Source organism: Ochotona princeps, chromosome X (assembly GCF_030435755.1).
Source record: "Ochotona princeps isolate mOchPri1 chromosome X, mOchPri1.hap1, whole genome shotgun sequence".
In the NCBI taxonomy this organism is placed as follows: domain Eukaryota; kingdom Metazoa; phylum Chordata; class Mammalia; order Lagomorpha; family Ochotonidae; genus Ochotona; species Ochotona princeps.
This window is the reverse complement of record NC_080865.1, coordinates 32,062,113-32,085,012: the sequence shown is the minus strand read 5'-3', so window position 1 is coordinate 32,085,012 and position 22,900 is coordinate 32,062,113. Positions and strand designations below refer to the sequence as shown.

The following is a 22,900-nucleotide window of genomic DNA, read 5'->3' as shown; positions in this document are numbered from 1 at the left end:
ATGTGCATATGATGAAAAAATTCAGAAATTTCAAAAATTTTTGCATCAAAACACTCCTTTCATTCTATTTTTCCACAAAGTTTTTGAAGTATCTTCATAAGTAACAGAGTTTCATTTAAATATTAGAAAAATTACCACCAAAAAACATCTTTGAAGCCTTATATTCAAATGAATTTCCATTACTAAGTGGCTTCCTATTTGGCTGCAAGGGAAGGAAAGAACTATCATTTGATGACTAGTATATGTCCGGGACCTTATGTAAATTATTTTGTTTACTATTCACAACACTTGGATGCAATATTATTATTATTGCTTAACAGATAAGAAAACTGAAGCCTAGAGTTTAAATAGTAAACTTTTGGGGCTGATACTATGGTCCAGTGGGTTAAGCCACTGCTTGGGATAGCTACGTCTCATTTAGAAGTGTCAAGTTTAACATCCATCTGCTTCTGATGCAGCTTCATGCTAATGTGCCTGGAGGCAGCAGATGGTGGTTAAAGTACTTGAGTTCCTACCACCGACATGGGAGATACAGTTCGCAGCTCCAGGCTTCAAGCTGACCCAGCCTCAGATTTCAAATACTATTACAAACCTGTAGGTATCTGTGGAATTAAACAATAGACAGAACCTCTCTTTCTGTCTCTCCTGCCCACCCCTTTTACTCCGCCTTTCAAATAAGTAAATGAATTGAACTTTAATAAACAGGGGTTGGTGTGGTACAGTAGACTGAGCAGCTGCCTGTCTGGGAAAGCAGCAGAAGATAGCCCAAACTCCTTGGGTTTCTGCAGTTACAAACTCTTGGCTTCTGTCTGGCTCACATCTGGCAGACGCTTGAGGGCGAGAAACAGTAGGTCAGAGATCTCTTTCCCTCTTGCTCCTTCCAACACCATCACTCTGCCTTTCAAATCAATAAATCTTTTGAAAAGTTAGCTCATATTAAATATAAGTACATGTTTTTCCAACTCTAGTTATTTCCCATCATACACTATTCATTAGGCTTGACCATCAAAAAATAATTTCTACATATTTGGCAATGATTAAGTATGAAAAGTATTATACATAGTTAAAATAGTCACTGAAACTTATCATAAAGGAAATTATTTTTATACTCACCTGAATATCCTGTAGTTCCGTTATAGACTGTCTGTTGACATTTCCTATGTCGTAAAAAAGTCTCTCCACTGCGTCAGGTACAATACATCCTTTTAATAACAGGTTTTTTATTATTTCTGAAACAAGATTATAAATGGGCTATGAATTACTACTACCATTGGCCAACAGTAACATTATCTTGAACTATGTTCCTAGACCTTTAGTCAATGATGCAGCAAGAAATGATCCTCAGAGTAAACTCAAATTGGCGACAATGGGTTTCTTTAGCTAAAGGTATAGTTCTCAAATAGAGTGTATGTCTCCTAGGAGGTCACCTACTTACAGTTATCATTGTTCACTCTCAAAAAACAAAACGCACTGACTTCATAAATAGGAATATTATTAAAGGTAGTCTTTAAGAGGACAAAATAGAAGTTAACAATGTCTTCAAAATTAGGAAATATCCAAATTCTGATGGGAAACCTGAATATGCTTGTTTTGTAAAACTAAAATACTTCCTTAATCTGTCAAGCTTTGGACAGACATAACTGTCTTCTGAGGGCTCTGAAGTCCTGACCTTACTTTATGAGGGAAAAAATGACAAGCTCAGCTGGCAACATCAACCACTGATTGAATCTGTACAAATGATGTCACCGATTTCCCAAGCCTGAGCTCTAGACAGTCCATAAGGCTGAAGCTTACTAGACCACAAAATTCCTCAAAATGTAAGTATGATGCAGAATTATAGTTGATCATCCTTCGTATCCACTTTCACGTGATGAGATTTAACCCTTTTCTAAACAAGTATAACAAAATTGTCTCTAGCCATATGCTTGAATTCTTTAAACATTCATGAGCATCAAATTAGTAAAATGTTACTAATATTCGTAACAATACTTTAAAAGCATTAGCCAAAAGATTTCTAAACAGTTTTTTTTTTCAATTTATTAGAGAGGCTAGCAAGATGGAAACAGAAAGATGCAGACAGAGAAGTTAATTATCTGTCACTTCACTCCCCAAATGACTTCAGTGGCCAGGACTGAGCTAGGCCAAAGCCGAGCGTCAGGAACTCAAGCCAGATCTCACATCTGTGTGTCAGGGATCTATTCACGTGAGCCATCACTGCTCAAGTGAGCACTTTGGGAGCTTATTTATTATTTACTATAGAGGATTTTAAAATCTGTTTAGAGGTCGGCATTTGGCCTAACATTTAAGATGTGGCTTAGGACACCCACATCTCATATTGAAGTGCCTGAGTTTGATTCCTGGCTCCGGCTCCAGCTTCCTGGTAGAATACACCGTGGCAGACAACGGTAACAATTCAGGCTGTTGCCTCCCTGTCACCCATATGGAGAACCTGGATTGAATTCCTGGCTCCCAGCTTTGGCGTGACCCAGCTCTAGTAGCTCAGGGAATTTGGGGAGTGAGTCAGAGGATGAAGGGAGCTCACCGTCCATCTGCCTGCCTGGCTACCTCCTTGTCTCTCTCTCATATAAGCAGAACAAACAAATTATTTTAAAAATACTGTTTCAAGAGCTAGTTTTTTTGTGGTACCACAGATTAAGTCACTGCCTGAGACATCAGCATCCCATGTGAACTAGTTTAAGTTCCAGTTGCTTCATTTCTGATTTAACTTCCTAACTGACACACCTGAGAAGGCACCAGAGGATGGCCCAAGCACACGGGCCCTTGTCACCCATGTGTAATACCAAAATGGGGTTCATGGCTCCTGGCTCCAGTCTGGCTCAGCTCAGGATGTTGTGGAAGAGGGAGGAGTGAACTAATATATAGAGTATCTCTTTCTCCCACTTTCTCTGTAACTTTACTTTAAAAAAAAAAAATCATAGAAAGGGCCCGGTGTGGTGGCCTAGTGGCTAAAGTCCTCACCTTGAATGTGCCAGGATCCCACAGGGGCGCCAGTTCTAATCCCGGCAGCCCAGCTTCCCATCCAGCTCCCTACTGGTGGCCTGGGAAAGCAGTTGAGGACAGCCCAGTGCCTTGGGATCCTTCACCCGCTTGGGAGACCCGGAAGAAGCTCCTGGTTCCTGGCTTAAGATCGGTGCAGCACCAGCTGTTGCAGCCACTTGGGGAGTGAATCATCAGAGGGAAGATCTTCCTCTCTGTCTCTCCTCCTCTCTGTATATGGGACTTTCCAATAAAAATAAAATAAATAAGTCTTTAAAAAATCATATTTAAAAATCCCACTATGTTTAAGATTCCTCCAGGAAAAGATTATTGTAAGAAATAAGATAATTCCAGCTGTAGGCAACTGCCTAGGTTGCCTTGTACCTAGGCAAGTGTTACACCGCTGGGAGAAAAGCAGCCGATAGCTGAGGGCATTCTGGGCCAGGCTAATGCCAAATTAGTGTTAACCATACCAGCGTGCTAAAAGAATGTCTATTCTTTTTTTTTTTTTTAAGATGTGTGGAGAGGGTGGGGAACAGTGGGCTGGGACATGCCACCCTGGCTCAAAGCGGTAGCAGTGGGAGGGCGGCAGGGACTGGAATGACAGCATATTTAACAGGGGGGGAAGGGCTTCCGCGGGCTTCCATGCACCAGGCCACTGCACTTACATGTAGGTGAAGGAACTAAGACAAGATGGTATAGAAGGGGGAAACTGAAGGGCATGTGTGCTCAAGCCAAGATACCTGCTCCTGTGGGAGAACTGAGCTGGGCTAAGTAGCATCACTTGCTGCCCACTGGCACACACCAAAGCTGGGCCAGGCTGCAGTACCAGCCATGAGTGTCAGAACAGGGGTTGGCCATGTCAAGCTAGGCTGCAGCATCCACCAGAATTCGAGAGAAGTGCATCTGGGGGAAGCTTTTGCAGGGGACTCTGTAGGAGGCTCTGTGGGACTGCAGCACTGGCTTGTTTGCGCAGAGAGCTGGGGTGGTGACAGGCTGAGCCAGGCTGGACCCCGGAACTCACCTAACACTCATGGGAGCTAGGTCTGAGAGGGGGCAGGTCTGGGCCAGGCACCACTAGCACATCAAAGGCCAGGATTTAGGGCAGACCATGACAAGCAGGACTGTGGCACCTGCTAGCATACATAAGATCTGGGGCACAGAGCAGGACTGGTAGGGAAACATGGGGAACTCCCCTACTAGGCCTCAGGTCCTGCTGGGGAGCTCAAGAGCCAGGGTTGGGGTAAGTCTCCCCCTACAGACACAAGAGAAAAAATTTGAAACATTTGTCCCATTCACCTTCCTCCATACCTCAACCCTCCCCACCTAATCAGAGACCCACATGGATGTGCATCCCTCTCAATGGTGTAAAACGATAGTAAAAACAAAATAAAAATAGTTTTGCAGCCAAGACTGTGGCACAGCTGTGATTTCTGACAAGCCACCACTTGTGACACCAGCATCTCATATTCAAGTGCTGATCTGTAACCCAGCTACCCCAGGTGCTCTACGTCCTAGTCCATTCTCTGTTAATACATGTGGGAAAACAATGGAAGATGACTTAGTATTTGAATCCCTGCAACACATGCACGAGACCTGGATGGAGTCCTGGCCTCCTAGCTTCAATCTGGCCTAGCCCCAGCTGTTGCAGGCTTTTGGGAAGTGAAGTAGCAGATGAAAGATTCTTTCTCTCTCTCTCTCTCTGCCTTTCTCTGTCCCTCTGCCTTTCAAATAAATAAATCCTTAAAAATGTAAATTATAGTTAGAAATCAAAAAACATTCAAACAACAGCAAATTATGCTCAATTTTTTTACAGTATATAGACTCTTTAGTAACCCACATTACATGAGTATTAGGAAACATATACTGAATAATTCAGGTGATAAAACAAATACAAAAAGAACAACGTTTTTCTCCTAAGCAATACTTAACAGAAAGACATATTGGGCTTCCACTGGCATACCACACTGGGCAGGGAGCAAGCAGGCTATGGGTCTCATGCCAGGGTCCTGAGGCAGGCTCCTCCCACACATGGGGCAGGGAGCAGGCAGGCAGGGGGCCACCTGGGATCCTAGTAGCTGCTCTCATGTCATTCCACCATGCTAGACCACAAGCCTGAGGTTAGGGATCTGGGGGAAAGGTAGTGGAGGAGCTGCACTGATGGTCTTCGGTAGGGTTCTAGGCAGGAGCAGTCAGCCAGGGGCCCAACACTGAGGTCCTAGGTGCCACTGAACCAGCCTGAAAGCCAGCAGGCCGGGTGCCTCACAGGTCCTAGACAAGCTGCACCCAGGCTGGGAGCAGGCAGGTAGGGACTCTTACAGTCCTGAGCTGGCTGCACCCATAGCACATCACCAAGCTAAGCCAGTAGCCTGAGGTCGGAGTCTTTGAGTGGGGAAGGGGAGGGGTGGGTAGCACTGACAGGTTTTGGCATTATCAAGAAGCTTGGGCTGTCATGTCCATTGGTTTCAGACATGAAAGGATTTCTAATCTCAGTAACAGAGTCTTGAGGGTGTGTGTCCTAGCATCGGAGCCCACTATACATGTTGTGTTGATTCCTGTGCAGGGAAGATCACGCCCAGGCACACACGAATAATGAGTTTGACTACTCCAGTGAACCAGTCAAGAACCCTGGATGCTGCTTTGAAAGACAAAAAGATAAATGGAGCCTTTGCTTTCACCATTATCAGGGCCATTGCACTTTAAGGCAGATGTGTTTCTTCCTATCTCTTCTCTCAACTCTCTAAGGAAACCTCTATAGGTGGGAGATTTCCATGGTGAGTTCCTCTAATATAATGTTAGTAGATACTAGTGTGGCATATGAACCTAATTATAGAAGCCTGACTGAACTTGTGGAGCAAGGAGGAGCCTGGGCAGTGATTGATAGTCTGTCACCTCTACTCTGACAGGGATGTGTTCACTTGTAAGGAACAATAACAGTCTTTGCACTCAAGCTGCATAGGGGTTTTGTTTCGTTTTGTCTTGTTTTTGTTTTCCAGTCTACACAGGGGCAGTCTATCATCTCCCAGTATTCTGGAAACAAGAGCACAATCACTCTTTTCTAGGGAGCACTCCTCCTGCATTTTCTTTCAAATGTTGTAGAGACCAATGACTTGTCAGAATGGGATGATGATGTGGAGCACATAGCCATTGGTACTGGCTAGAATTTCTCCAGTTTATGAGATGGGATCTTAAGATGAGTTAGGGAGATATTTTTGAACCCAGGATATGAATGGTCTATGCTCCTAACCAGCAGGAAATAACTACAGAAGATGAGAAAAATCTATGTTTTTCAGTAACCCTTAAGAATGAGGATCAGGGGCCTGGTGCAGTAGCCTAGTGGCCCAAGTCCTAGCCTTGCATGCGTCGGCATCCCATATGGGTGCAGGTTCATATCCCAGCTGCTCCACTTCCCATCCAGCTCTCTGTGGCCTGGGAAAGCAGAAAGGACGGCTCAAAGCCTTGGGGTCCTGCATCCACCTGGGAGACCCAGAAGAAGCCCCTGGCTCCTGATCAGCTCATCTCTGGCCATTGCAGCCACTTGGGAAGTGCAGATGGCGTATCTTTTCTCTCTCTCTTCTTCTCTGTGTAAATTTGTCTTTCCAATAAAAATAAATAAATCTTTAAAAAAAAATAAATGAGGCTCAGAGGTCACTGCAGCAGCACAGCAAGCTAATCACCCACCTGTGGTGCTGGGTATCCCATGTGTTCTCTGGTTGTAGTCCTAACTGCTCTACTTTCAATGGAGCAGCCAGCCTGGGATAGCAGCAGAGGCTGGCTGCAGAAGATGACTCAAGTCCTTTGGCCCCTGCATCCATGCTAGATACCTAGAAACAGCTCCTGGTTTCTGACTTCAGATCAAATCGGCTCCAACAGTTGTGGCCATTTGGGGAGTGATTCAGCAGATGAAAGACCTTTTCTTTCTATCTCTCCCTCTCTACATATAACATTTGTCTTTCAAATAAAAGCAGCTTTTAAAGGTGTAATTTTTAAAATATTTATTTTTATTAGAAATGTAGATTTAGAGAGAAGGAGACACAGAGAGAAAGAGCTTCCATCCGCTGGTTCGCTCCCCCAATGGTCAAAATGGCCACAGCCAAGTTGATCTTAAGCCAGGAGCCAGGAGCTTCTTCCATGTCTCCCATGTGGGTGCAGGTTTCCAAGGCTTTGGGCCATCCTCTATTGCTTTCCTAGGCCACAGGCAGGGAGCGAATGGGAAGTAGAATAGCCAGGACACGAACTGGCACCCATATGGGATGCTGGCACTTGGAAGTGAAAGATTAGCCAGTTAAGCCATCGCACCAGGTCCCAAAATAAATCATTAAAACAAAAAAGAATAAGGGTTACTCATCTCTGAGGGGGTAATGAAGTGGGACAACTAGTTCAGAATCACAAGTTGGAAGTCATACCTCTCCTGCCCTACGTAATATTGTCTTCCTACTTGTCAATCAGATTATTTCTTCCTCAGGATATACTCCCCCGCACCTGGGACTTGGTTATGACATCATGTAACCAGTCCCCTTTCCAGGATCACAAAAACCAATCAATGCAGAAGGGTACTCTCTCTTCCCATGCACACAAAATGAAAGTAGTAGCATCTCTCTCCTACCTTTCTCCTCCCTGCCCACTCTCTCTGCATATGGCCCATTCTCTGTGTTTATCTCACCTTTTAAATAAACTTCTGCCCCAAAAAAGAAAGCATACTAAACAAGGACTTATGTTAAGCACCTTGATTCTTATATTTAGGTAAATACTGGGCTAAAGGGCATGTTTTGTAGCCCTTGTTTTAGAATACTAATGGTATATTCTGAAATATCCAAATATTGTTTAGAAGCAGATTTTTAAAAGAAAATGAAAGCAACAATGAATGTAAGGCTTTTTATTTCCCTTTTTAAAAATATATACTGTTATTACTATAGAAACCAATTACAATTTTTGATGACATGGCATATGAAAAAATGAAGACATCAGCTTGGGTTTGTGAGTATTCTTTTAAGCAGCTGATGCTTTATGTAATTCAAGTTTTTTCAAAATAATTCTGGTCCTTTCAAAACATATTCTGGATGTCATTCAGTTGATCAACTTGACTGACAATAGCTGAGGCAATGACAGTACTGCAAGTGTTTACAATAGAATACAGTCAGCAAATCTGGGTAAATTTATAGCAATCGTACAGTTGAATGGTCCAGAGTTACACTACAAAGGAAATTTACTTCTGGTGAATCTCAGAAAAGAGCTTCTGTAAATGCAGTTCACATCTGAGACATGAAGACAATAAGCTGCAGTAAGGTTATATCAAGCAAGATTGTGCAAAGGATGACAAGATAAATTATCTCCCTGGCTATGATTTACAACATGATTTCAGTCTATTTAACTTAGATGAGATGTATTCTAGTTGAAATGCATTCTATTGAAGCAACTGTGCTAATTAGTATCAATTAATTTTAATCAGGTAGACAGCATTCTAGGTCAAATATGATAGAAAATAAACATTTTCCCTGCCCTTGAGTAAGACAGCTTTTGTTACAACATGGAAAAATCTATCAACAGTCTTGCCAAGTCATTCAACAAGTCATTCAAAAGCCAAAGGGTCAATTCAAGATTTTGTTCCAGGTCATAATGATTATATGGAATGTCTTTAGTGAGAAAAGAACCAAGAAATGGCTGGTAAATTAATGTTTTCATTGTGCTTTAAAATCTCAATGCTTTTTCAAATGTACTCATTACATCTTCAATATACCCCAAAAGACAAAAATTTTTAAGTATACAAGGTGTTCAAGCTGAAACAACAAAATGAGGTGACTTCTTGAAAGTCATACAAAGAGGAAGTAGCATGCCAGTACTTGAATTCCATTTTTCTGATTTGAGGGTTTTTTTTTTTATATATATCCCACCATGTGGGATATGGGGAAGGTCCAGGAACAAGCAAAAATCCAGAAATCTGAGACAACTAAAAATCAACAGAGAGGAGAAATGAGTCAAGACCATTCACCCTGCTGCATCAAAAGTCTATTTGTGAGCTAAGAAATACTATTTTAATGCAGAATTTGGTTTCAATGAGAGCAAACAAAATATCAAAATCAGCACCAAAAAGGCATGACAAACTGAGAAATACAGATTTAGTCACAGACTAAAATCACATTGTAAATCACCTGTGGTCAGGAAGATAATCGTTTTTCCTATACAACGTTCAGAGAGGTCTCAAATGACAAACTGAGTGTGATACAAGAGAATTCAAGCAGTGAGTGCTAATGTAGAACTCAGCTCAAGCTACATGCACCACAGTTCCAAGGGCTCTACTCAACAGCAGTGCATCTTACTTCTGAACAGTGTCCTGATCCTAGAGGGAAACTTGGGAAGGATGCCAGGAAGGATTAACCCTATAAAAATCATGAAAAACAGAAAAGAACAATTACAGACCAGGAAAAAAAAAAGAAAAAACTCAGTTCTCAGGTTCCCAGGGGAAGGAGAGAATTGATCCATGTGAGGCCAGTGTCCCAACTTCTCCAGAGCGCCTCAAAGAACTAACCTTTCTCTGTCTGGTCTGAAAGCTCTGAGGAGCCTGACACAGTCTAGCTGCTCAGGGATGAATGGAGACCATGAATTGGAATGGTAGATACCACAGCTCCCTCTCTCTGGCTCAGGCACAGAGCAAGCAGACAAAAATCATGATGGCCTGCTTCTTTCTCCCTGTACACAAACTGATGGAGAGCACCAGAAATCTGATAAGGCTGACTGCGGAAGTCTTCTGAGCAAGGTTAACACATGAAGACTAACAGAGATGTCTTCTTTGTCCATTGCATGGATGCCAAAACAATGAGTCAAGGAGAATGAAGAGCCAGGCAACAGGCAAACATGTTCCAAAGGAACAAAAAAAATCTCCAAGAACTATCCTGATGAAATGGGTATATAGTTTATCTAACGGAAGTAAAAGTAACTTTCATGATACTCACTGTCAAGAAAACAATGTATGAACAAATAATTTCAACAGACAGAAAATATTAAAAGGCACCAGACATTTCTCATAAAAAGCATACAAACAACCAACACATACATGAAAAATGCTTAACATCACTGACTTTCATGGAAATATCAATCAAGAACACAACCAGATACCACGTCATGCTTGACAGCTCACAGCTCATGGTGGCTATTATTTAAAGAACAAAGGCAGATGTTGGTGAGGAAGTAGAAAAACTGGAACCCTGCCATCCTTGCAGACCATATAAACTATGTACACAAAATGATCTTAACTCATTTATTCATTAAACATTTAGTGATGACAGATATTTAGCCAAGCACCAAAGACAGAGCATATATTAACTCCCCTCCCTTGAGGAGCTTACAGTCATTTCCACACAAGATAAATGTGGATATACATGCATCAATCAATCAATGTTTCAGCGTTTTAAGTCACCTTAAAATGCTAGTAACACATAGTTTTACAATTAAAATGAATTATATGTAGATAAGTTAACTAAATTATACAAGATCAAAGCTATTAGCAGCACAACTTTGAAAAGAATCCAAAGTAACTACATTCTTTCTGTTTGGTTGGCATCTCTATCATCTCTGTGTAGATTCAACAAACATTTATTAGATACCCAGTATGCTGGGTAGTATTGCTAGGAATATAAAGATGTGTGAGGCAGTCAAAGCAACAGGCTGTGACTGGGATGAAGTCAAAGCCCAAAGCCTAGAACTTAGGTCTCTTGCACTGGCAGCAGAGACCCAAGTATTCGAGTAATCGCTTGCTGTCTTCCATGGTGCACTTGAGCAGGAAGAAGGAATGGAAAGGGGAACTCAAGCACTCCAAAATGGTATGCAGGCATCCTACACACAGTGTTCTAACCACTATGCCAAATATGCATCCCCAGAACTTCTGACCATTTGCTGTTCATAATTAATACCTGAATAGAGTTGAGAAATAAAGGGGGAGGAATGAAGGAGGAAAGGGGAGAGTGTACGTCAAGAGGGAAAGAAAAAAAAAGTATTTTAATGAGCCAATCCCAGAGGTTGTTCAGTCAGGGGCAGAGGAGCACAGAGCCACATCTACGTTGGTTTAATATCAAGAAGGCAGCCTCAAAGGTGAAGAGGAAAGCTGACAAGAGAAATGCACATTTGAAGGGTCCTTTTGAGAGGAGAATCGGAAAATCCAAACCTATGGATAAAGCCAAGTATAGACTAAGAGACAAGAATAACATACACTGAGCCAACATACACAAGGAGTGATACTTAAGAGACTGATATGAACTTAAAGTGAGATTTTCAATAGCATAACATCGTGCCCTTGGTCCTTACAATTTTTGTCAATGATTTGGACAAAGAGGCTTAGAGGGAGAGATATCAAATAAGACAGATAATATTATCCGAAGTAAAAACTAAATTTCCAGTTGTAGCAATATAAGAAAAAAGTAGACTATTGTATATAAACCTTCAAAACTGTCTGTACCAATACATAAAAAGGCAAAACTTAATAGCTGTATGTATTTTAAAAGACTTACTAGCTGTATGTATTTTTAAAAGGCTGAAGAGCTTTGGGAGGGCTGGTATTCAAAAACAGCCACTAGTGTGGTGTGAAGAAACAAAAAACAAAATCAATCTTAAGTACATTGCTACATCAAGAGAAAGATGATCACCGTCATAGCTAAAGAGAAAGGCTATCTTGTTCTCATCATATCAAATCTAGAAAATTGTGTTCTGTCCTTAAAGTGTTCTGTATTACGCTGCAATAATATGGAAAGAACAGAACATGTTCAGAGGGCTGCAGACAAAATGATTAGAGCACCAGAAGTAAGCAACAAGTAACAAGTGCAAAACTAAGAATGCTCAACTTGGGGGCTCGGCAGTGTGGCCTAGTGGCTAAGGTCCTCGCCTTGATCCCATATGGCCGCTGGTTCTAATCCAGGCAGCTCCACTTCCTCTCTATCTCTCCTCCTCTCAGTATATCTGACTTTGTAATAAAAAAAAATAAAATAAATCTTAAAAAAAAAAAAAAGAATGCTCAACTTGCAGGAGGGCATGGTGAGGTGTTGTTCAGAAACATCAGTGCATTTATTTCACCACAAAAGGTGTGACAACATAAGGGCCGGTGCTGTGCAGAAGTGCTGGCATCCCCTATAGGCACCAGTCCACTTTCGATCCAGCTCCCTGCTAACGTACCTGAGCAAGCATCGGAGGATGGCTCAGGTGCCTGGCCATTGTAGCCAATTAAGAAGTGAACCAGGGCCCGGCGGCATGGCCTAGCGGCTAAAGTCCTCACCTTGAAAGCCCCGGGATCCCATATGGGCGCCGGTTCTAATCCCGGCAGCTCCACTTCCCATCCAGCTCCCTGCTTGTGGCCTGGGAAAGCAGTCGAGGACGGCCGAAAGCTTTGGGACCCTGCACCCACGTGGGAGACCCGGAAGAGGTTCCAGGTTCCCGGCTCCGGATTGGCGCGCATCGGCCCGTTTCAGCTCACTTGGGGAGTGAATCATCGGACGGAAGATCTTCCTCTCTGTCTCTCCTCCTCTGTGTATATCTGGCTGTAATAAAAATGAATAAATCTTTAAAAAAAAAAAAAAAAAGAAGAAGAAGTGAACCAGTACATGAAAAATTCCTCTCCTCTCTCTTCCCTCAATCTTCTTCTCTCTTTCTGCCTCTCACCCTCTCTGTAACTCTGATATTCAAATAAACAATATTTAAAAAAAAAAAGTATAACTTAGACCAGCTTCTAGTTCTTTTTGACCTGCAAGTTGTGGTAGATGAAGACTGGTGTTACATCAATTCTCCCTAAGGAAATAAACTAGACCCATCACTGGCCTTTGTAGTCCATTTTTACAAAACTTGTGACCAAAAGAGAAAATTCAGATAGCCAATAAAAATTTCAACCATACCCAACTTCATTACTTGGCAGGGAAATGTAAATAAAAACAATATCTGCGTAAGATTATAACAGTAGGGTAAGTAAGAGTAACTGGGGGGTACACAGGAACTCTGTACTATTTGTGCAACTTTTCTGAAAAACTATAATTATTCAAACATAAAATGTGAAAAGCAATAACACCATCTATACTTGCAAAAAATTTTAAACACGACATCAAATATTAGCAAGGTTGGGGGGAAAGGAGAAAGTGAAAAGGGAATACAAATTGCTGAAACTCCAGGGCTGATGCACTGACTCAACTGGCTAATCCTCCACCTGCAAGTGCTGCATCCCATATGGGTGCCAGTTTGTGTTCCAGCTATTTCACTTCCCATCCAGCTCCCTGCCTGTGGCCTGGGAAAGTAGTAGAGGATTGCCCAAGGCATTGGGACCCTGTACCCACATAGGAGACCCACAGAGCTCCTGGCTCCTGACTTCAAATCAGTTCACCTCTAGCAATTATGGCCATTTAGGAAGTGAACCAGCAGCTGGAAGATCTTTCTCTCTGTATCTCCTTTCCTGTTTAAATCTGTCTTTCCTAAAACAAAACAAAACAAAATAAATTGCTGAAACTGCAATGAACATCAATTTAGCATTATATACATTAAAGATACTCATAGTTGCATTCCCAACCCCAGCAAAAGCTCACCAATTTTGATGGAGAAGTTGCACTGTTACATACACACCCTAGAAATACACTAAAAGGGAAGTCACTAGCCACATGTGACTATCAGGCACTTAAAATGAACAGCCCAAAGCAGCAAACACTTGAAGTATAAAATACGTATCAGACTCAAAGACTTTTTGCAAAAAGAAAAAGTATATAATATCCCATTAGTGATTTTATACTGTGATTGCATGTTGAAATAAATTGAATATACTGAGCCACATATTTAATCAATAAAATTAATTTATCTGTTTAAACTTTTTTTTAAAAAGTTATTATTTATTTAAGACAGAGTTTCAGAGAAGAGAGGCAGAGAGATCCTTCCACCGTTTCACTCCTCCAATGGCCTGAAATGGCTGAACTGGGCTGGTCCAAGCCAGGAGCTAGCAGTTTCTTCCAGGTTGCCCATGGCGATTGCAGGGACCTTCTCTGGCTATTACCAGGGAGATAGATCAAAAATGAAACAGCTGGGGCCCGGCGCAGTAGCCTAGTAGCTTAAGTCCTCGCCTTGCACACACTGAGATCCCATTTGGTCACCTGTTCATGTCCCGGCAGCCCCACTTCCCATCTAGCTTCCTGCTTGTGGCCTGGGAAAGCAGTCAAGGACAGCCCAAAGCCTTGGGACCCTGCGCCCGCATTGGAGACCCGGAAGAAACTCCTGGTACCTGGCTTCACATTGGCTCAGTTCCAGGCGTTGCAACTACTTGGGGAATGAATCATCAGACAGAAGATCTTCCTCTCTTTTTATCCTCCTCTCTCTTTTAAAAAAAATTATTTTATTTTTTATTGTAAAGTATACCTGACGTAACAATAAAAAATAAAATAAATCTTTAAGAAAAGTGGAACAGCCAAGACTCAAACTTGGTGTCAAAAGAGGACTTACCTACACCATAGCGCCAGCCTCTGTTTAACCTTTTCTCTTTTTTTTTTTTTTTTTATTATTGGAAAGCCGGATATACAGAGAGGAGGAGAGACAGAGAGGAAGACCTTCCATCCAATGATTCACTCCCCAAATGAGCCGCAACGGGCCGGTGCGAGCCAATCCGATGCCGGAAACCAGGAACCTCTTCCGGGTCTCCCATGTGGGTACAGGGTCCCAATGCATTGGGCTGTCCTCGACTGCTTTCCCAGGCCACAAGCAGGGAGCTGGATGGGAAGTGGAGCTGCCGGGATTAGAACCGGCGCCCATATGGGATCCCGGGGCTTTCAAGGCGAGGACTTTAGCCGCTAGGCCACACCGCCGGGCCCAACCTTTTCTCTTTTTTAAGATTTTATTTTATTTTTATTGGAAAGGCAGATATACAGAGAAAAGAGACAGAGAGGAACATCTTCCGTCCACTGATTCACTCTTCAAGCAGCTGCAACAGCTAGAGCTGAGCCAATCCAAAGCCAGGAGCCCAGCGCCTCTTCCGGATCTCCAAAGCACATGCAGGGTCCCAAGGCTTTGAGCCATCTTTGACTGCTTTCCCAGGCCACGAGCAGGGAGCTGGATGGGAAGTGGGACCACCATGATTAGAACCGGTGCCCATAAGGGATCCTGGCACATGCAAGGTGAGGACCTTAGCCACTAGGCTACCACACTGGGTCCGGTTTAACCTTTTCTAATATGGCTAATAGAAAATACATAAAATAATTTACTCAGGTTTCACTACTTTTTTAGCTATATTTCAGTTGGGCAACACTCACCTACAGCATCATCCAAGATGGCTGAACAGAGAAAAGATGTGCTGATTTTGACTACAGGAAAATAACAGAGGAAAAGGGAAGGAATGGCATTTCCAGAGGACAACTGGAGAAAAGCTTGTAGTGGAAATTCTAAAAGGGAAGAGACAAGCTGTGGAACAGTAGGAAGATAAGAATCACACAGCAGTGAGCAGGAAGCTGCCAGCGACTCCCATAGCTGGTGGCCAAAAAGAATGCCATCTTTTGGGACAAAGCTCCCAGCATCCAGGAAATAGAAAATGGTATCTATATCTATATCTATCTATCTATCTATCTATCTATCTATCTATCTATATATATATATATATATATAAAAGATTGCTGGAATGAAGAGCTGTCTATTTTTGAAAAAATACACAAATTTGATACAATGTTGGACCACTAAACAAAAAGGGGGAGAGGGAAACTCAAATTAGTAAATTCAGAGATGATAAAGAAGGTATCAAAATGGATACCACAGAATATTCATCTAAGGGCCCGACGCAATAGCCTAGGGGCTAAATCTTCTCCTTGCATCCAGCAGGATACCATATGAATGCCGGTTTGTGTCCTAGATGCTCCACACTTCCCATCCAGCTCCCTGCTTATGGCCTGGGAAAGCAGTGGAGGACGGCCCAAAGACTTGGGACCTTGGGACATGGGAGACCTGGAAGAAGCTCCTGGCTCCTGGCTTTGTATGGGCTTCGTATTGGGCTCAGCTCTGTTGCAGCCACTTGGGGAGTGAACCAGTGGACAGAAGACCTTTCTCACTCTCCTCCTTGTATATCTGCCTTTCCAATAAAAATAAATAAATCTTTTTTTAAAAAAAGAAAAGAATAATCTGAAATCACTACAAACAACTACATGCCAAAAAAAAACCCTGGAAAATTTACAGAAAATTGATAGAATTCTGGACACACCCAACATACCAAAATTGAGTCAAGAAGACAGGAAACCTAAATAGGCCAATAACCAAGACAGAGATTGGCTCAGTAATAAAGACCCTCCCATCGAAAGAAAAGTCAAGGAGTGAACAGCTTCACAGTTGAATTCTACCAAACTTTTAAATAAGAATTAATTCCATTTTTCTCAAACTAATCAAAACAATATAAAAGGAAGAAATCCTCCCAAACTCTGTGAGATCAGCAATACCTTTCAAAACCAAAGATACAACAATGAAAGATAACTACAAATCAATGTCCCTGATGAACACAGATGTTAATCGAATACAACAACACATCAGAAACAGCATTCACCTCAACAAAGTCGGATTTTCCCCTGGTATGCAGAGAAAACATACTCAATTCAATAAATGTGATACATCACATTAACAAATTGAAGAATAAAAACCATAGGATTATCTCAATAGATGAAGACAACGTTTTGATATAATACAACATCCTTTCTTGATAAAAGCCTTAAGCCAATTGGGTATAGAAGGAACATTCTTGAACATGATCAAGGCTCACAGCCAGCATTATAGTGTATGGGGAAAAGCTGGGAGCATTTCTACTAAGATCTAGAATCAGACAAGGATGTCCACATCAATTATCCACAATGACAACTACAAAACATTAAAGAAAGAAATGAGACAAAAAATGAAAAAAAATCCATGTTTGCAGACTGTAAATCAATATTATCAAAATGTCCTTATTACTCCAAATCAATTATATATTCAACACAATTCCAATCAAAATATCAAGGACATTTTTCTCAGATCTAGAAAAAAAAAGTTGAAATTCATATGGAAACACAAGAGATCCCAAATAGCTAAAGCAATCTTAAATATAACAGAAACAAAGCCAAAGACATCACAATGCCAAATTTCAAGGCATAATATAGGGCAGCTACAATCAAACAACCTGGTACTGGCACAAGAATAGATACGTAGACCAATGAAGCAGAACAGAAACTCCAGAAACTGATCAACACAGCTACAACCAATTAATTTTGACAAATGAGCTAAAAACAATCCCTGGAAATAGGACTGTCTCTTCAACAAAATGCGTTAGGAAGATGGGATCCATGCACGAAGAAATATAAAAGAAGACCTTATGCCTTACACAAAATCAACTCACAATGGATCAAGGATCTAAACACAACCTGATATCCTCAAAATATCAGAGGAAAACGTCAGGGAGACTCTACCAGACATTGGCACAGGCAAAGATTTCATACAAAAGACCCCAAAAGTAGAGGCAAGAAAAACAAAACTCAGCAAGTGGAATTATATCAGGCTAAGAAGCTTAAATATTGCAAAGCAAACAGTCAACAAAATGAAGAGGCAACAGACAGAATGAGTGGGGGGATTTGCAAACTGCAACTGTTAAATTACTATTAAATTACAAATTCAGGATTTACAAATTCAACAGCAAAACCAATAATCTAGTTAAGAAATGGGCAAACTATATAAGCATGCATTTTTCAAAGGATAAACTACAAATGATCAACAGACACATGAAAAACTGATCAGGATCACTAGCCATCAAGGAAATGTAAATAAGAATCACAATGAGATTTTATCTCATCCCAGTTTGAATGGTTATCATCTGAAAATGAAAAATAACAATAAAAGCTGGCATGGATGCGGGTATCCTAATACACCGTATTGATGGGAATGTAAACTAGTAAAACCATTATGGAAGACATCATGGCAATTCCTCAGAAATGTGAAAATACATCTACCACAGATCTACTATGTGACCAGACTATCTCATTCATGGGAATTTGCCCATGCAAAAAGGAAATCAGCAGATGAAAGAATTACCTGAGACCCATGTTTATTGCAGCAGAATTCACAATAGCTAAGATAAGGAATCAATGGATGACTGGATAAAGAAATTGTGGTAAACACTACTCAGCCACAAAAAAAAAAGAGTGAAAAATCCTGACTTTTGCATGAAATGCATACAACTGGAAACCACTACATTTAGTGAAATACCAAAACAAAACAAAAAAACAGACAAACAAAAACCAAATATAGTGTTTTTTTCTCTGGCATGGAATAATTTATATGAAATACAAAAAAATGCATATGCATGCAAACAAAATGGACATCTTGGAATTCAACTGTTGTTTTTAGATTTTGTTTATACTACTGTGGAACTGTAATGTTTTCTATATATTTTTTTACTTGTTGGATATTATGGTTAGGGGCTCATTAAGCCTGTGATCATAAAATGCATTAAAATTCTTTTTTTCAGAAATTTTTAAGAAGGAGGAATAAGGGGGACTGAAGAAGGAAAAGAAGGAGGGAGTAAGTATGGTTATCTTCTCAGGATTATAACTATAAAATAAATGAAATCTTGCTTTATATTAATAAAAAACATTTTAAAAGTAAAATGAGACGAAAAAGTAAATAGATTTTTGGGGGCTATACCAAGCACTTTTCCAAATAAAAATAATGAAACAGTAAAGATCATAGTGCACTACATGTAACAAGGGTAAAAATAATATTTCATTCAACTTTTAATACGATATATATATGCTAAGGCATGATATTCATGCCTGACACTCAGAACCACCATATTCTCTGTAGAACTGATTGTAACAGCAAATATCTGAAATAACTCATACATTGCAAAAAGGAAACTGAACAAATAAATTATAGCACATTTACGCCCAGTGTACCATTACTACCAGCAGTGGAAATGAAAGATCTAGAGCTAAAACATTCATATGAGTAAATATTTAAAACGCAGTGCTGAGCAAAAACAAGAAAAGTCACAGGAGAGAATACCATTTAAAATAATATAATTTATGTGAAGCTTTAAAAGACTAAAATAGTTCTTTGAAACAGTGAAATACTCACAGCACACAGCAAAAAGGTAAACTTGCCAAAATACAATTTTAAGGACACAAGTGTTCATTCTATTACTGTATTTCTGTGTGCTTCAAATATTTATGCAAATACAAGAGTGCAAAAACTATATACTTAACATTCATAAATCCTATTCCATGGTTACACCTTGAACATATCCTAAGTTAAAACTTAAATAAGTCTTGATTATTGTTTTAAACATGACAGGCTACATCGAAATACTGACCTAAAATTTTTTAGTAGTAGCAGTAAGATTATTTTCAAAAAAAAAAGTAAATCTTAAAAAAATATATATCTCCCTTCATAAAAAAATGTATTTTTATTTACCAGTTTACATGTATGTGGAAAAGGCCTATGTTGCAACAATCAGTGGTGTTACTATTTGCAGTTATATGATATTCTTAAAGTAAATTTTAAACTCATTTTCTAGAAAATTGTAGGTTTTTTGGTCCATCCTATTTCAGTCTTAGATTACTAACACTAAAGAGAGAATAAAAAGATCATATTTGCAAGTTAAAAAAATTTTAATAGTAGATGTGTAGCCACCTTCATAACAACATATTCCATTACTACCTGACTAATCATTTCCTCAGAAACAAAGAAAGTACCAGAAATTCTCCCAGGCCCCTGGGCAAATTCCTTTTGCTTATCAGGGGTTCCTATAAATTACCTACTTTTAAAATAGGGAAAATAAAACACGTTTAGATATAAAACTACCCTGGATTTAATTCACAAGGAGACTTCACAAAGTTCGTAGAAAAGGGAATTAAAATAAGTTTATACTGGTATAAAACTGAAATCCTTGCGGTTTTTTTGTAGATAAACGGTAGAACGGCACGGCAGGACCTTGCAGGGTCGGTTTTGTTATTTTTTTTATTATTTCCTTCATGTATGCTTAACACAGCAGATTTCTGTTTCACTTAAAGCAATGATAGTATGCATGCCCTAAGAATCCGGAAAAACCTAAGGTCGGAATTGTGAACTGAATTTTGTTCTCCGTACTTTTACCTCATAAAAGGTCCCCATACCCTTAAATCTCTTACATCGTCACTGGCACAGAAATGAGAAAACCTGGCACTACGGACACTCCCAAAAGACAAAATTCAGAAACAAAATACATTTAGAAGACAAACAATCCCTTTACCACCATGTTCAGGGGCGTACCTTGGAATTCCATGACACGAAAGTCTAGGCTGCTCATTTTGAAAACGCCGGCCCCGGCCTACAAAACAAGAAATGATTTCAAAGTCTGTTCCTTATCCTCCGTTTCCTCATGATATTTCTTTCCAGTCAAAATGTTCTTGTTGAGGAAAATTAAAACTAGTAAACCACAATTAAAGGTGGTTAGAGACGGCTAGAGGCGGTTAACCCGGGGGGGGGGGGGGCGCACCAAGTAAGCCGCTGGCGACACACAAACAACCTCAAAGCTATTTTCTCTATAGATCAGCCCAGAAGCGCCAGAAACACGGCCTAACCGGACAGCTTAGCTGACCCAGCCTTTCCTCACCGCAGCCGCCTATTTGGTTAAAATTCCGTCCCCGTCCCCAGCCCAACCAACTATACTTCGAACACATGGCGACCTCTAGCACCTAGTGATTCCTCGCGGTCAGCAGCAGTGCCGTAGAACTACGTTTGTAGACGACAAAAATCACCATGGCCCACTTTGGGCAGCTAGCACTAGCCTCACACTCTTCTATCCCAACTAAAAATCGCTTTGCCCTCCTCCTTCTCCTCAAGATGGATGCCGCCATGAACACTTGGACAGTTCCACAACGCAGTTACCATGGGGTCACTCTCAAAAATGTTGGCCCAATGGCCACATCTTTTTGCTAGTTACAAACTACCAAAGAAAAAAACCTCACCTGAAGCCTTCTGCAGCCTTTTTACCTACCAAATTGCTCACCTGGTTGGGGACCACTGAGAAACGTGGCGGCTTCTTACCGCCAAGCTTCCTTCCACATCCCCGGATGACGCTTGGAAAGCCCCTCCCCTCCTTGCGGTGTCTTCCACGCCGATTGACCTTTAACCTCTATAAAGGCGCCAAAGGTCCATTCTAGAATTTACTTCCCGAGATGCACGATGATACCTAGTAACGATCACTGAGTTCACAAATATGATGTAATCAAACATTGCAGGAAGAGTGAATGCTGCTAGAATTATGGCAAAGAGCAGAGCCGGACATAAAAACAACAAAAGCAGACGGGAGAGAAAAACGAAAGTGCATGATATTGACTACTCAGGACGTCGTAGACGTGTTTTTGCTGTCCTGAAACTGTCAAAACATCTTAATCTGACTCCCCGTGACTTAATTGTTCACGGCAAATTTGTTGTATCTCACTCATGTCAAAAAAAAAAAAAAAGAAAGAAAAAAGAAAGAAAAGAAACAGTTTTGGGCCCGGCGTGGCCTAGCGGCTAAAGTCCTCCCCTTGAACACACCGGGATCCCATATGGGCGCCGGTTCTAATCCTGGCAGCTCCACTTCCCATCCAGCTCCCTGCTTGTGGCCTGGGAAAGCAGTCAATGATGGCCCAAAGCCTTGGGACCATGCACCCACGTGGGAGACCCGGAAGAGCTCCTGGCTCCTGGTTTGGGATGGGTGCAGCACCGGCCATTTTGGTCACTTGGGGAGTGAATCATCAGACAGAAGATCTTTCTCTCTGTCTCTCCTCCTCTGTGTATATCTGATTTTGCAATAAATATAAATAAATCTTTAAAAATAATAAAATAAATCTTTAAAAAAATTTCTGCAGGTGCTGTGGTACAGTCACATGAGATACCCATATGCTTTATCAGTTGCAGTTGGAGCCAGCTTCCTACTGCTGCACCCTGCGAGACAGCAGGTGCTTCACACCAGAATGGAGCTCCTGGCTTTGCTTTGGCCAAGCCCTGGCTGTTGAGAGCATTTGAAGAGTGAACCAGTGGATGGAAGATTTCTCTTTGCCCTTCAGGTGGATGAAAATAAACATTTTAAAGTTTTTTTATTCATCTGTATCACTGTGCAATGAAAAAAAAAACAAGAAAGAAAATAGAGGAAGTACAGGTGTCTCTTATTGGCAGTTTTTCTTTCTGTGGTTTCAGTTATCTGCAATTAACTCTGGACTGAAATGCTGAGTGGAAAATTATAGAAATAAACAATTCATAAGTTTTTGAGGACTTTTATTAAGTCTACTGTTACCATTGTTCTGTTTTACCAGTGTTGTTATTCTCTTACTGTGCCTAATTTGTGAATTAGACTTTATCCTAAAGCTATAAGAAATAATAGTGTTTCTCAGAGTGTTAACCAATTTTTATAAAAGACACTCTGAGAAATATTTTACTTACTTATACAATAAATTGAAGTAGAATGTGAAATATTTTTAATGACATGTTAGTATTTGATGAATTTAAGTGTTTCGTCACATACTCAGAAGTTCTAAATACTGTACGTAGAAAGAATTTCGAGTACAATGCAATTAAACTTTTAGACAAGTAGCGGTTTTATTCTTAAAAGATTAAATTGACCATTCAATCTCAGTGTTTTTTGAATAATGTATATCTGACCAATATTGAATAAAGAAAACATTTCATGTCTTCAAAAAAAAAAAGAAATAATAGTGTGTGTGCAGAGCGAGAGAGCCAGAGAGTGCTTGTTACTATCTGTAGTTTCAAGCATCCGATGGGGGGTTTGGGAAATATCTCCCCAAAATAAGGGGCAACTACTACACTGCTGCTAACTCTTCTTCTTTTGCATACTGTCCTTTGGCATCTCTTCATTTCATAGTCTTGGGTTGCCAAATTAGGGAAAGAAGCCTGATGGAAAATGGAAGTAGAATAT

At 40.7% G+C, this 22,900-nt stretch overlaps 1 protein-coding gene across 1 annotated transcript in view; it reads right to left on the bottom strand.

Annotated features, from left to right (window-relative positions):
- The window catches only part of TEX11 (testis expressed 11), a 254,871-nt gene extending 234,500 nt beyond the window's left edge, over positions 1–20,371 (bottom strand). Inside the window, exons 1-2 of the mRNA XM_058658776.1 lie at positions 20,251–20,371; positions 1,114–1,229 (exon numbers count right to left, since the gene is read on the bottom strand). Of these exons, the coding sequence (XP_058514759.1) occupies positions 1,114–1,229; positions 20,251–20,287 (153 nt within the window). The 5' untranslated portion in view covers positions 20,288–20,371. The remainder of the gene's footprint in view (positions 1–1,113; positions 1,230–20,250) is intronic.
- Positions 20,372–22,900: the final 2,529 nt, after the last annotated feature.